The 15248-nt window shown below is 43.6% G+C and overlaps 3 protein-coding genes and 1 long non-coding RNA gene across 4 annotated transcripts; 1 reads left to right on the top strand and 3 right to left on the bottom strand.

The window, feature by feature from the left end:
* The first annotated feature begins 777 nt into the window (after positions 1-777).
* On the top strand, positions 778-4236 carry LOC311010250. The gene is made up of 2 exons (XR_014596756.1): positions 778-1988; positions 2023-4236. It is a non-coding gene; the product is annotated as an uncharacterized lncRNA (long non-coding RNA).
* A 2719-nt stretch (positions 4237-6955) lies between these two features.
* On the bottom strand, positions 6956-8495 carry LOC311010269 (nuclear factor 7, brain-like; the record flags this gene model as incomplete). Its single annotated transcript, XM_084040803.1, has 1 exon — positions 6956-8495. The coding sequence occupies one exon, from the start codon at positions 8493-8495 to the stop codon at positions 7035-7037; it is 1461 nt and encodes a 486-aa protein (XP_083896929.1). The 3' UTR covers positions 6956-7034.
* Positions 8496-10297: 1802 nt separating this feature from the next.
* Positions 10298-11837, bottom strand: LOC311010268 (nuclear factor 7, brain-like; the record flags this gene model as incomplete). The annotated part of the gene is made up of 1 exon (XM_084040802.1): positions 10298-11837. The coding sequence occupies one exon, from the start codon at positions 11835-11837 to the stop codon at positions 10377-10379; it is 1461 nt and encodes a 486-aa protein (XP_083896928.1). The 3' UTR covers positions 10298-10376.
* Positions 11838-13787: 1950 nt separating this feature from the next.
* On the bottom strand, positions 13788-15248 carry LOC311010255 (nuclear factor 7, brain-like; the record flags this gene model as incomplete). Its single annotated transcript, XM_084040792.1, has 1 exon — positions 13788-15248. The coding sequence occupies one exon, from the start codon at positions 15246-15248 to the stop codon at positions 13788-13790; it is 1461 nt and encodes a 486-aa protein (XP_083896918.1).

Below are 15248 nucleotides of genomic sequence, written 5' to 3'. Positions count from 1 at the left end.
AAACCCGTAACTTACATTTAAATGTGTATTCGGCACTGCTGCCGGTGCCGGAGCTGCTGCCGTCTTTCGCCGCCATTGTTGGTTGAACAGCGGCGCGCAAAGCATCTTGGGATATGGGAGGCCGCGAAGGATAGTAGCGGTGCATCCTCCGAATACGGGGGAAAGGAGGACACATTTGTCGGCCGCATTTGGAGGAGCCTTCGAATTTAGACGAATTGGGACAGCCTTCGCGCAGCTCTGTGACGTAAGCGGCCTTCAAATGCAGCCTCCGAAGGCTGCAGACCCTGAATTGGGACACAGCTATGGAGAACTGTGAATCTCACATGAAGCTCACACCAGATCAACAGCCATGCCACTTTTAATTCCTTTTTTTAAATTCCTCTCATTTCAGCCTGGACACAGAGAGGAGGAGAGATGACACATTTTACATGCATCTCATACAGCTGTCAGCTGAACTCTGTCATTAACATCCAAACTATTATAACTTCAGTGTTTCTTCTCTGATCTGCTCCAAACTTTCCACACCTGATAAGAGTTCCTTCCTGAACACATCTGCACTTTGATATTCACTCACAGTCAGAGCGCCACCTACTGGCCACAGGAAATGTCATTGCTTTTGTGACTTTTTCCAAGTTAAAGCCACACCTGATTTTTTTTATAACTAATTCCTCTCATTTCAGCTTGCAAGGAGGACACGGGGAGGAGGAGAGGTCACACTAGGGGGAGGAGGAGAGATGTCATGAAGGCAGAGACATGTGTGTGAGCTCTGTTACGGAAATGTAGTTTCACTTTGGATCACAGCAGATCAACAGTCATGAAACGTTTAATTCCTTTTTTTAAATTCCTCTCATTTCAGCCTGGACACAGAGAGGAGGAGAGATGACACACTTTACATGCATCTCACACAGCTGTCAGCTGAACTCTGTCATTAACATCCAAACTATTATAACTTCAGTGTTTGTTCTCTGATCTGCTCCAAACTTTACACACTTGATTAGAGTTCCTTCCTGAACACATCTGCACTTTGATATTCACTCACAGTCAGAGCGCCACCTACTGGCGACAAGAAATGTCATTGATTTTGTGACTTTTTCCAAGTTAAAGCCACACCTGATTCTTTTTAACTAATTCCTCTCATTTCAGCCTGCAAGGAGGACACGGGGGGAGGAGGAGAGGTCACACTAGGGGGAGGAGGACAGATGTCAGGAAGCAATGAACATGTGTGTATGTGACAGACAGATGGCTTTGAATGTCAATTGCTTGTGTCTAACCTCACGCTACGAGGAGGTGGCTGCTGCACAGGTAGGCGGCTGCCACGCGTGTGAATGCAGGCACTCCACGATCGCACGTGACAGACGGATGCCTTTCGGTGTCCATCGCTTGTGTCTCGACTTGCGCCACGAGAGGCGGCCGCGCCAAGGGCAGCGTCCACGACACTGCCCTGTGACCGCAGGCACTCCACGACCGCATAAGAGCGAGGGCCCGTCATGACACTGCTCGCAGTTTTAATTATTATTATTTTTTTGTTTGTTTCTTTGCTTTGTTTGTTGTTTTTTGTTTTTGTTCATTAGGATCCGGATCGGGCTGCAGCTATTTTTACGGCTGTGGTCCACATTAGAAATTGTGTGTGGTATCACAGAATCTCTGGGTTCATTCTGGTAAGACTTGTTGAAATGATTTACCATGGGTAAGAATCAAAGTAAACTAAGGGGTCCAAAATTTGATATGAGGGGTGTGCAAAGACCATGTGTGACAAGCATGGAGACGGAACATGTGAGTATCTGGAGGTTTGGGAGAAATATGGTTTTTCATCGAGTGGTAGTTCCAGTCTAAATTAGATAGATAGATGTATTAAGGCAGCAATTAGTGCTGAAAAAAAAAAAAACATTTCATGGAGGTTGAAAAGCTTTCAGTGATTGTAAACAGCAGTATTGTACAGGGACATACAAAAGAATTAACATAGCGGGGGGTGGGGAACTAAAAACCCAGTGTGCTAACTTTCCCACAGGCAGAGTACACCAGGACCTGGACTGTTTCTCTGGCGAAGCACGGCCTCCTCCTCCCTACACACCTCCTGAAGCTGCACCACAACAACTATTACCTGCGACAGCCGGACCCGAGTCATCGGACCTGCTGCACCTTTGCCCGATATGAACGCTCCAGCTATGCCAAATATGTAAGCAAGAACTGAGGAGAAAGCTGACAAGAAGAAGGCAAAGCTGGAAAATAGACTGCAAATGGCTCAACTGCAGGCCTATGAACGGAAACTACACCATCAGGGCAGAGGAAGACCAGGCAGACGGGGCAGGGCTCATGGATGGACATTTCAAAAACACCGCTCACCACGCCTGTCACCAGCGTGGGAGTTCACTGGATTAAAGACTGTCCCAAAGCAAAAAAAAAAAAAAAAAAAACTCAGAAGAATGGCAATTCTGACCAGAGGACAGGAGTTATAGTAACAAATCCAGGAACAAGAGGGAGAAGGACACATGGGAGAGGAGGTTGGTGACTAAGCAGAGAGACGGACAAACACACGGACTTGGACAATGTCGGACATGCCAGCTTTGTTTAGCTTGTACCAACCCTGACTGCCGCCCCGACCTTGGGCTGACCCAACTCAGAGCAACCTTTTGACACAGACTGTTTGTAAAAAGAGAGAATGAATGTCATCGCTAAATCTTTTTGTTCCTCAGGTAGTTGCATCCATTCTCCTGGAGTGGAGAATGAGCCACCTCACTTCAGCACAGATGATGCATTACCATAATGTTTTGCTCTCACTCCCTAATGTCACTATAACCTGATGCATTGTACTTAACCAGTAAGCCTTTTGTCTACAGCAGTGGATGGTGAGCCACACGACTGCATGGTGGCAATTGTGGAAACCTGCTCACCACGACCCCATTCAGATAACAATGTAAAATGTGAAAATGCCTAACCTTTCTTCCCAAATAACACCTCCTCTCTCCTCCAAAGGGCAACCTGGGTTTGCTAAGATGTTTGTATCAGTGCCTGGCTAGATATGGTAGAAACAGCTGACAGTTCCTAGTGTACACAGGACTTCTCTAACCACTCACAAACATTTTGTTCTAAAGTTTTCTTTTCCCAAAGTGCTTAGTGTGCCTCAGACCCATGTCAGGAGAAGACAAGGAATCCAGCCAACTTATGCTATGCTTGACTACTGCATTAACCTCTCCAACTCTCAAGTCTGTCCACACACAGGTCAGAGCAGCCCTACCACCCCCTTGCAAGGACCCCTACAGCCTGGAGACTGGGTGGTGATAAAAGACTTTGCTGACATTGCTGGAGGGAACCACGCTGGGCAGGACCATTTCTGGTACTCCTGATAACCAACACGGCTGTGAAGATAGCAGAGAGAGCCACGTGGGTCCACTCCAGCCACTGCAGGAAGGAGCCACCACTCAAGGCGGAGATCCGGAGCGAGGGAGCTGACCCACAACCCAACGAGGATGAGAAGAAGAAGACCCAGCAAGAACCACAGGAGCGACTGCTGTGATGCCGACGGACAACAATGGCTGAGTGACCAATTTGGTCCGTGGGGAACAGTGGTGGTCCAGTTTTCCACCCGTCTTGATGGTGCTCTGTACACTTCTGTGGACCGGCATTTGTGCTCCGACGTGCATAACAACACCGACGAAGCAGGAAAGATAGTTGAGCAGTACGTTCAGCTCTGCACCACGGCTTGGGATAAGAAGGAACACTCTTGAAGAGGAAGAAAACAGGATCCTGGTCATTGAACAATCGTATCACCTGACCGAAAGAAATAAAATTGTATAACACGTAATATAAATCCAGCAACTTTTATTAGTAACGATTTAGATTTCTGTAACCCCAATGTGATCCTTTTATGACAGTACCTATTGATTGTTGATTTAATTGTTTGATTTACAAATTAATCAAAAGGGGGGAATGTGAGGGAAATTCCTATTTAATCATGTATTTATGTGGGCAAATGGCTGTTTGTCCTAAATGCGTATTGCAGGACCATTTGCCACCAGGGGCGTCACCAAACAAGCCCTTTGATGCAGGATAAGACAATGACCCTTTGATCAAAGACAACATCTGGGGACACATGGAGAAGGGGGGATGCAGGATGTCAGACCTATATGTAAATTCAACTGCATTATAAGTGCCAACAGAAAGAGTGACTCTTCAGTCATTCCTGCGTCGCACTGGGGATGGCTCATGCTGCAGCATTAAAAGATCTTCAGATTCGGATATTATGTCTACTGGTATTTCATTGCCAACTCTCACATGCACTAGACTAAACTGGTATTTCAGTTGCAACGACAGAACCTAGACATTAGACATACCTGCAGGGTTGGTGGAACACAGGCCAGGTGGGTTACACTTGTAATTCTTGTTAACGTGTTTTAAGTTTTGATCACAGACCGCCGAGTCTCCACACACACACACACACACGCACGCACACACACACATTCCACGTGTGTCTCTTCCTTTGTTTAGCTTAGCTTTGTGTGTTAGGTAGTTAGGTAGTAAGGCTTTGTTAATTGCAGTGTTATTGATTGTGATCATTATTACTGATTTTAATGAATCTTATTATATTATAACTAGCGGTCTCTTGTGCTTGTTGTGTATATGTCACTGGATAACAGCAGGTTGTGAAGGCTAGTGCTTGAATTTCACCCCTTTTTAATTGTTCGATTGTTTTTATACTTCTATGCCAATGATCACGATGATTGGCATGTGAGAATAAAACCTTTATATTGAGACTGAATACAGTTTTAGGTTATCTTTTCCCTGATCCCAGGGTGGTGCCCCGTAGATTCATGATTATATCATTGTCGTTGCAACTGAAATACCAGTTTAGTCTAGTGCAGGTGAGAGTTTGGCAATGAAATACCAGTAGACATAATATCCGAATCTGAAGATCTTTTAATGCTGCAGCATGAGCCATTCCCAGTGTGACACAGGAATGACTGAAGAGTCACTGTTTCTGTTGGCACTTTTAATGCAGTTGAATTTACATATAGGTCTGACATCCTACACCCCCCGTTCCAGGTGTCCCCAGAAGTTGTGTTTGATCAAAGGGTCATTGTCTTATCCTGAATTAATGGGCTTGTCTGGCGACGCCCCTGGTGACAAATGGTCCTGCAATACGCATTGAGGACAGACAGCCATTTGCCCACAGAAATTCATGATTAAATAGGAATTTCCCTCACATAATAATAATATATTAAATATAATTATTGATATCGATAATCATATTGACATTAATAATTAGCTGTTCGCATAATCTGCTCCTGCTACTACCCCAACACTACGTTTGACTCCATTTGACAGACAGGAAACATAAACACAGGAGAACAAACAGAAGCTCTGCAAACAATACAATAAAGATTCTTGTTGGAGATGAAGATTAAGGGGAACACTGCTGGCAAACTTTAGAATTCAACATCGACAATTCAAAGATAAGGTCAGGTCTTTGCAGCCAACAGTTGTAGATCAATGGATTAGACGGATATGATTTTAAAAGGCTGGATCTATTTCTGATGAATGTGTGGCAAAAACTGTCTGCATTGATTTATTGTGTTACTATATCAATGTCATGTCCACCTACCAGTCTTATCAAACATGCTGAAAAGGAGTAAAACATTACAAAAGGGAGTAAGTTGAGTGCTTACTGGCACAACCGTCTTTTCTTTCAAGTGATCACACTTGACAACTTGAAGCTTCCGACATTGTGTAAAATGTGTTCATTGTAAACTCCAGGTTTTTAAAGTGTCCATCACTTTAACGTCTTTATAGTTATGTGTACAGTTTGTGTTTTATTAATTAAGACTTTGGACCTGATGTTTTCTGACATTTTTACAGAGGCTCCATATGTGTCATATCCATTCATTTTCTGAAATGGTCCCTGTGGCCATCTTTGAACCAAATCATGTTGTTTTCCGTTCTATATCTATAACCGTGTGGAGCAGCACACTGTCGACTAACAGTCCGCGTGTAAAGATTTCAGGGAAGCCCTATTTGCTGGTGTGCAGTACGACTTCCCAAAGCACATGCACCCATATAGACACAATAACAAGAATCAAGAATCATGCAAGAAGTTTAATATCCTCATCAGAGCAAACAAAACACATCATCACAAAGCAGAGGAACACATGTAATATCTCTTCTCATACACACCCCTTCATGAACAACACATCAGGTGAACAACAAAGCTGAGCGTTATTTAGCTGCCGTAAGTTGTTTTTAACAAAGCAAAATAAAACTGTCTGTCTGCGGCTCGCAGCTCACTCTCTGTCTCTCTCTCACTGTCTCTTCACTTTCCTCACGTTTGTCTGTTGGTTGCTCCAAAAAAATGGAAAATTGAATTAGGGACAAAAGTTATGTTTACAACCATGAGGTGTGTAGGAAAAACACAGAACTGTGTTAATTACTGGACAGACAGATGTTCAGAAAAAGGAATGGTATATTTACATATTTATACAAGGAGTAGGTCATTTGGAAAAACCACAGAAACTTTGACTTTGAACGCATCGCTGAACTGAAAAAGCCCCGCCCCCCTTTGTTCAGACCTCAGAGTGCCGCAATCAGGAAGTAAGCATTGACAGACAGGCAAGCCGTCCAATTATTTTCTCATGCCGTTTTTGATTGGACGGGGTTTTTACAGTCCTGCCACGGCCACAGATGAAAATTTTAAAATGTTTTTCATGTCAGAGCATTTAATGTATTCATTGCTATCGGTATGTTACAAGGATTTCAAGGTATATAACAGAAAGTATTTCTGGATAGAATCACCTACTCAACCTTTAAGTGTATTTGATGGACATGTTATATTGTCTTGCACTTTTGTTCAAATACGTGAAACTAAAGTAATATATAGAATATGTCTGACAATCAACAGTCACACTTGGTAGAAAGGAAACAGGGAGATTATTACATCAACATTCACTTTTTGTTCCATTCTGAACAGTAAATCATTATGTTTGGTTTCAAATTAAAGATCTTCTTTAAAAACCTGAACAAACGACGACCACCACTCTGAAATCCTAATGAGTCGCTGAGAGCTCACCTCCCTCCCTGAACATCACAGAAACCTCACTTTGACACATTTTGATATCAGCTGTTTTAGCATCACCAGCTGGTCCGATATAGAACCAGGGGAAGAGTTTCTCAGTAAAAGTGTCTCTGTGAGTGTAGATGTGAGTCATGTCTTCAGGGTTGTAGAAAGACACCTGCCCCCCATCATAGTCCAGCTGGACTCTGATCCTCTGGAGACTCTTCTTCACTCTGACAGTCTCACAAGATCCATTCATGTATTTTCCCCCGAGATAAAATAAACACCAGATTCCATATTTTGGTGTAGCAGATCTCTCTCCCTTCCTGTCATATGACTCTTTAGCCAAACCTATCAACCAGTATGGATGGTCTCCCACCTCCACCTCCCAGCTGTGTTTCCCTGAGCTGAAGCCCTCAGAGCCCAGAACGTCGGCATACTTAGAGTTTCTCTCTGGATTGTCAGGAAGCTGCAGGTTTGTGTCTCCCCATCTCACCCGGGTCAGATCATCAGACAGACAGAGAAAGCAGTGTGCAGTGTTTGGGTCCAGAATGACAGGACTGAAGTGGACCACATCCTTCATCTTCTCCCAGACCCTGAAGGACAGGTTGCCCAGATGTTTGGCCACATCTATCAGCGCTCCCGAGACCGGCTGTGGATCTGACAGTGAGGTCTGGACTCTGGTTCTGGTCTGACTGGATTTATAACTGCTGAGGAACAGCACATTGTCTTTCTGCAGGTCTTCTTCAACAGCAGATATACTGTCTGACAGAGAGGAGATCTGATCCTGGATCACCTTCATCTCTCTGCTGATCCTCTTCCTCTTCTGCTCCTCTTCCTCCCTCAGAGCTGCCAGTCTGGACTCCTCTTCCTCTTTCAGGAACTGGTGCAGCTTGTTGAACTCTGCTCTGATCTGTGTCTCCGTGGACAACAGCTGCTTCTTGGAGTGTTCAATCATTCCATCGTATGTTTCCTCCACTTGTTTGTGTTTGACCCTCTTGTCCTTCAGAGACTCCAAGTCAGATCTCATCCGGTCCTTCAGGTCTCTGACTGCTTGTTCTATAGGAACCACCTTGTGACCCTGGCGGAGAGAAAACTCACAGACAGGACACACAACTCGATCTTCATCCTCACAGAACAGCCTAGCCTCTTCTGGGTGTTTACTACACACCACCTCCACCTTCTCCTCTCCCTTTTCTGTCTCAGGTGATCCAGTCTTCTGTCTCTTGGCAAAGGAGTCAGCCAGTCCCTTCAGGGTGAAGTTCAGCGGAGGAAGTCCTTTGGAGGATTTTCTTTTACAAATGGGACAGTTTTTGTTGTTAGCTTGTTCCCAGAATCGTTGCAGGCAGCTTGAACAGAAGCTGTGGCTGCAGCTCAGAGACACAGGATCACTGAAAGTCTCTGAACACACGTGGCAGGTCAGGAAACTTTCAAGAAGATCTCTCTCAGCCATTTCCTCTGGTGTGAATGATTCTTTAACAGCAAGACTCACCAAAGCTGTGTGATCAGTCCGTATGATCCGTGTTAATAGTCCACGTCCTTCTACCTGGAATGGTGTTGAATCACTTTTTACTTTCACTTTCCAACATTTTAAGTAAACAAGCTGACATTTCATTCTATCACCAGCAGATGGTAGTATTTGATTTACTGTCAGAAGCTCTGCAAACAATACAATAAAGATTCTTGTCAGAGGTGAAGATTAAGGGGAACACTGCTGGCAAACTTTAGAATTCAACATCGACAATTCAAAGATAAGGTCAGGTCTTTGCAGCCAACAGTTGTAGATCAATGGATTAGACGGATATGATTTTAAAAGGCTGGATCTATTTCTGATGAATGTGTGGCAAAAACTGTATGCATTGATTTATTGTGTTACTATATCAATGTCATGTCCACCTACCAGTCTATCAAACATGCTGAAAAGGAGTAAAACATTACAAAAGGGAGTAAGTTGAGTGCTTACTGGCACAACCGTCTTTTCTTTCAAGTGATCACACTTGACAACTTGAAGCTTCCGACATTGTGTAAAATGTGTTCATTGTAAACTCAAGGTTTTTAAAGTGTCCATCACTTTAACGTCTTTATAGTTATGTGTACAGTTTGTGTTTTATTAATTAAGACTTTGGACCTGATGTTTTCTGACATTTTTACAGAGGCTCCATATGTGTCATATCCATTCATTTTCTGAAATGGTCCCTGTGGCCATCTTTGAACCAAATCATGTTGTTTTCCGTTCTATATCTATAACCGTGTGGAGCAGCACACTGTCGACTAACAGTCCGCGTGTAAAGATTTCAGGGAAGCCCTATTTGCTGGTGTGCAGTACGACTTCCCAAAGCACATGCACCCATATAGACACAATAACAAGAATCAAGAATCATGCAAGAAGTTTAATATCCTCATCAGAGCAAACAAAACACATCATCACAAAGCAGAGGAACACATGTAATATCTCTTCTCATACACACCCCTTCATGAACAACACATCAGGTGAACAACAAAGCTGAGCGTTATTTAGCTGCCGTAAGTTGTTTTTAACAAAGCAAAATAAAACTGTCTGTCTGCGGCTCGCAGCTCACTCTCTGTCTCTCTCTCACTGTCTCTTCACTTTCCTCACGTTTGTCTGTTGGTTGCTCCAAAAAAATGGAAAATTGAATTAGGGACAAAAGTTATGTTTACAACCATGAGGTGTGTAGGAAAAACACAGAACTGTGTTAATTACTGGACAGACAGATGTTCAGAAAAAGGAATGGTATATTTACATATTTATACAAGGAGTAGGTCATTTGGAAAAACCACAGAAACTTTGACTTTGAACGCATCGCTGAACTGAAAAAGCCCCGCCCCCCTTTGTTCAGACCTCAGAGTGCCGCAATCAGGAAGTAAGCATTGACAGACAGGCAAGCCGTCCAATTATTTTCTCATGCCGTTTTTGATTGGACGGGGTTTTTACAGTCCTGCCACGGCCACAGATGAAAATTTTAAAATGTTTTTCATGTCAGAGCATTTAATGTATTCATTGCTATCGGTATGTTACAAGGATTTCAAGGTATATAACAGAAAGTATTTCTGGATAGAATCACCTACTCAACCTTTAAGTGTATTTGATGGACATGTTATATTGTCTTGCACTTTTGTTCAAATACGTGAAACTAAAGTAATATATAGAATATGTCTGACAATCAACAGTCACACTTGGTAGAAAGGAAACAGGGAGATTATTACATCAACATTCACTTTTTGTTCCATTCTGAACAGTAAATCATTATGTTTGGTTTCAAATTAAAGATCTTCTTTAAAAACCTGAACAAACGACGACCACCACTCTGAAATCCTAATGAGTCGCTGAGAGCTCACCTCCCTCCCTGAACATCACAGAAACCTCACTTTGACACATTTTGATATCAGCTGTTTTAGCATCACCAGCTGGTCCGATATAGAACCAGGGGAAGAGTTTCTCAGTAAAAGTGTCTCTGTGAGTGTAGATGTGAGTCATGTCTTCAGGGTTGTAGAAAGACACCTGCCCCCCATCATAGTCCAGCTGGACTCTGATCCTCTGGAGACTCTTCTTCACTCTGACAGTCTCACAAGATCCATTCATGTATTTTCCCCCGAGATAAAATAAACACCAGATTCCATATTTTGGTGTAGCAGATCTCTCTCCCTTCCTGTCATATGACTCTTTAGCCAAACCTATCAACCAGTATGGATGGTCTCCCACCTCCACCTCCCAGCTGTGTTTCCCTGAGCTGAAGCCCTCAGAGCCCAGAACGTCGGCATACTTAGAGTTTCTCTCTGGATTGTCAGGAAGCTGCAGGTTTGTGTCTCCCCATCTCACCCGGGTCAGATCATCAGACAGACAGAGAAAGCAGTGTGCAGTGTTTGGGTCCAGAATGACAGGACTGAAGTGGACCACATCCTTCATCTTCTCCCAGACCCTGAAGGACAGGTTGCCCAGATGTTTGGCCACATCTATCAGCGCTCCCGAGACCGGCTGTGGATCTGACAGTGAGGTCTGGACTCTGGTTCTGGTCTGACTGGATTTATAACTGCTGAGGAACAGCACATTGTCTTTCTGCAGGTCTTCTTCAACAGCAGATATACTGTCTGACAGAGAGGAGATCTGATCCTGGATCACCTTCATCTCTCTGCTGATCCTCTTCCTCTTCTGCTCCTCTTCCTCCCTCAGAGCTGCCAGTCTGGACTCCTCTTCCTCTTTCAGGAACTGGTGCAGCTTGTTGAACTCTGCTCTGATCTGTGTCTCCGTGGACAACAGCTGCTTCTTGGAGTGTTCAATCATTCCATCGTATGTTTCCTCCACTTGTTTGTGTTTGACCCTCTTGTCCTTCAGAGACTCCAAGTCAGATCTCATCCGGTCCTTCAGGTCTCTGACTGCTTGTTCTATAGGAACCACCTTGTGACCCTGGCGGAGAGAAAACTCACAGACAGGACACACAACTCGATCTTCATCCTCACAGAACAGCCTAGCCTCTTCTGGGTGTTTACTACACACCACCTCCACCTTCTCCTCTCCCTTTTCTGTCTCAGGTGATCCAGTCTTCTGTCTCTTGGCAAAGGAGTCAGCCAGTCCCTTCAGGGTGAAGTTCAGCGGAGGAAGTCCTTTGGAGGATTTTCTTTTACAAATGGGACAGTTTTTGTTGTTAGCTTGTTCCCAGAATCGTTGCAGGCAGCTTGAACAGAAGCTGTGGCTGCAGCTCAGAGACACAGGATCACTGAAAGTCTCTGAACACACGTGGCAGGTCAGGAAACTTTCAAGAAGATCTCTCTCAGCCATTTCCTCTGGTGTGAATGATTCTTTAACAGCAAGACTCACCAAAGCTGTGTGATCAGTCCGTATGATCCGTGTTAATAGTCCACGTCCTTCTACCTGGAATGGTGTTGAATCACTTTTTACTTTCACTTTCCAACATTTTAAGTAAACAAGCTGACATTTCATTCTATCACCAGCAGATGGTAGTATTTGATTTACTGTCAGAAGCTCTGCAAACAATACAATAAAGATTCTTGTTAGAGGTGAAGATTAAGGGGAACACTGCTGGCAAACTTTAGAATTCAACATCGACAATTCAAAGATAAGGTCAGGTCTTTGCAGCCAACAGTTGTAGATCAATGGATTAGACGGATATGATTTTAAAAGGCTGGATCTATTTCTGATGAATGTGTTGCAAAAACTGTATGCATTGATTTATTGTGTTACTATATCAATGTCATGTCCACCTACCAGTCTATCAAACATGCTGAAAAGGAGTAAAACATTACAAAAGGGAGTAAGTTGAGTGCTTACTGGCACAACCGTCTTTTCTTTCAAGTGATCACACTTGACAACTTTAAGCTTCTGACATTGTGTAAAATGTGTTCATTGTAAACTCCAGGTTTTTAAAGTGTCCATCACTTTAACGTCTTTATAGTTATGTGTACAGTTTGTGTTTTATTAATTAAGACTTTGGACCTGATGTTTTCTGACATTTTTACAGAGGCTCCAAATGTGTCATATCCATTCATTTTCTGAAATGGTCCCTGTGGCCATCTTTGAACCAAATCATGTTGTTTTCCGTTCTATATCTATAACCGTGTGGAGCAGCACACTGTCGACTAACAGTCCACGTGTAAAGATGTTTTATCCAAAAATATTTAAATAAAAACAATGACACTATTTAGACTGGGTTTGAATTACACAGTGGCTTTCGGGGAAGCCCTATTTGCTGGTGTGCAGTACGACTTCCCAAAGCACATGCACCCATATAGACACAATAACAACAAGGCAAGAATCATGCAAGAAGTTTAATATCCTCATCAGAGCAAACAAAACACATCATCACAAAGCAGAGGAACACATGTAATATCTCTTCTCATACACACCCCTTCATGAACAACACATCAGGTGAACAACAAAGCTGAGCGTTATTTAGCTGCCGTAAGTTGTTTTTAACAAAGCAAAATAAAACTGTCTGTCTGCGGCTCACAGCTCCCTCTCTGTCTCTCTCTCACTGTCTCTTCACTTTCCTCACGTTTGTCTGTTGGTTGCTCCAAAAAAATGGGAAATTGAATTAGGGACAAAAGTTATGTTTACAACCATGAGGTGTGTAGGAAAAACACAGAACTGTGTTAATTACTGGACAGACAGATGTTCAGAAAAAGGAATGGTATATTTACATATTTATACAAGGAGTAGGTCATTTGGAAAAACCAAAGAAACTTTGAACGCATCGGTGAACTGAATAAGCCCCGCCCCCCTTTTGTTCAGACCTCAGAGTGCTGCAATCAGGAAGTAAGCATTGACAGACAGACAGGCAGGCCGTCCAATTATTTTCTCCGGCCGTTTTTGATTGGACGGGGTTTTTACAGTCCTGCCACGGTCACAGATGAAAATATTAAAATGTTTTTTATGTCAGAGCATTTAATGTATTCATTGCTATCGGTATGTTACAAGGATTTCAAGGTATATAACAGAAAGTATTTCTGGATAGAATCACCTACTCAACCTTTAAGTGTATTTGATGGACATGTTACATTTTGTTGCACTTTTGTTCAAATACGTGAAACTAAAGTAATATATAGAATATGTCTGACAATCAACAGTCACACTTGGTAGAAAGGAAACAGGGAGATTATTACATCAACATTCACTTTTTGTTCCATTCTGAACAGTAAATCATTATGTTTGGGTTCAAATGAAAGATTTTCTTTAAAAACCTGAACAAACGACGACCACCACTCTGAAATCCTAATGAGTCGCTGAGAGCTCACCTCCCTCCCTGAACATCACAGAAACCTCACTTTGACACATTTTGAAATCAGCTGTTTTAGCATCACCAGCTCGTCCGATATAGAACCAGGGGAAGAGTTTCTCAGTAAAAGTGTCTCTCTCAGTGTAGATGTGAGTCATGTCTTCAGGGTTGTAGAAAGACACCTTCCCCCCATCATAGTCCAGCTGGACTCTGATCCTCTGGAGACTCTTCTCCACTGTGACAGTCTTACCAGCTCCATTATTGTATTCTCCCCCGAGATAAAATAAACACCAGATTCCATATTTTGGTGTAGCAGATCTCTCTCCCTTCCTGTCATATGACTCTTTAGCCAAACCTATCAACCAGACAGGATGGTCTCCCACCTCCACCTCCCAGCTGTGTTTCCCTGAGCTGAAGCCCTCAGAGCCCAGAACGTCGGCATACTCAGAGTTTCTCTCTGGATTGTCAGGAAGCTGCAGGTTTGTGTCTCCCCGTCTCACCCGGGTCAGATCATCAGACAGCCAGAGTCTGGAGTGTGCAGTGTTTGGGTCCAGAATGACAGGACTGAAGTGGACCACATCCTTCATCTTCTCCCAGACCCTGAAGGACAGGTTGCCCAGATGTTTGGCCACATCTATCAGCACTCCAGAGACCGGCTGTGGATCTGAGAGTGAGGTCTGGACTCTGGCTCTGGTCTGACTGGATTTATAACTTCTGAGGAACGGCACGTTGTCTTTCTGCAGGTCTTCTTCAACAGCAGAGATACTGTCTGACAGAGAGGAGATCTGATCCTGGATCACCTTCATCTCTCTGCTGATCCTCTTCCCCTTCTGCTCCTCTTCCTCCCTCAGAGCTGCCAGTCTGGACTCCTCTTCCTCTTTCAGGAACTGGTGCAGCTTGTTGAACTCTGCTCTGATCTGTGTCTCCGTGGACAACAGCTGCTTCTTGGAGTGTTGAATCATTCCATCGTATGTTTCCTCCACTTGTTTGTGTTTGACCCTCTTGTCCTTCAGAGACTCCAAGTCAGATCTCATCCGGTCCTTCAGGTCTCTGACTGCTTGTTCTATAGGAATCACCTTGTGACCCTGGTGGAGAGAAAACTCACAGACAGGACACACAACTCGATCTTCATCCTCACAGAACAGCCTAGCCTCTTCTGGGTGTTTACTACACACCACCTCCACCTTCTCCTCTCCCTTTTCTGTCTCAGGTGATCCAGTTTTCTGTCTCTCAGTAAAGGAGTCAGCCAGTCCCTTCAGGGTGAAGTTCACCACAGGAACATCTTTGGATGATTTTCTTTTACAAATGGGACAGTTTTTGTTGTTAGCTTGTTCCCAGAATCGTTGCAGGCAGCTTGAACAGAAGCTGTGGTTGCAGCTCAGAGACACAGGATCACTGAAAGTCTCTGAACACACGTGGCAGGTCAGGAAACTTTCAAGAAGATCTCTCTCAGCCAT

This window comes from Eutrigla gurnardus, assembly GCF_963514095.1.
Source record: "Eutrigla gurnardus genome assembly, contig: SCAFFOLD_54, whole genome shotgun sequence".
Lineage (NCBI taxonomy): Eukaryota > Metazoa > Chordata > Actinopteri > Perciformes > Triglidae > Eutrigla > Eutrigla gurnardus.
Note: the sequence above shows the minus strand (reverse complement) of the source record. Positions and strands in the feature narration are given on the sequence as shown.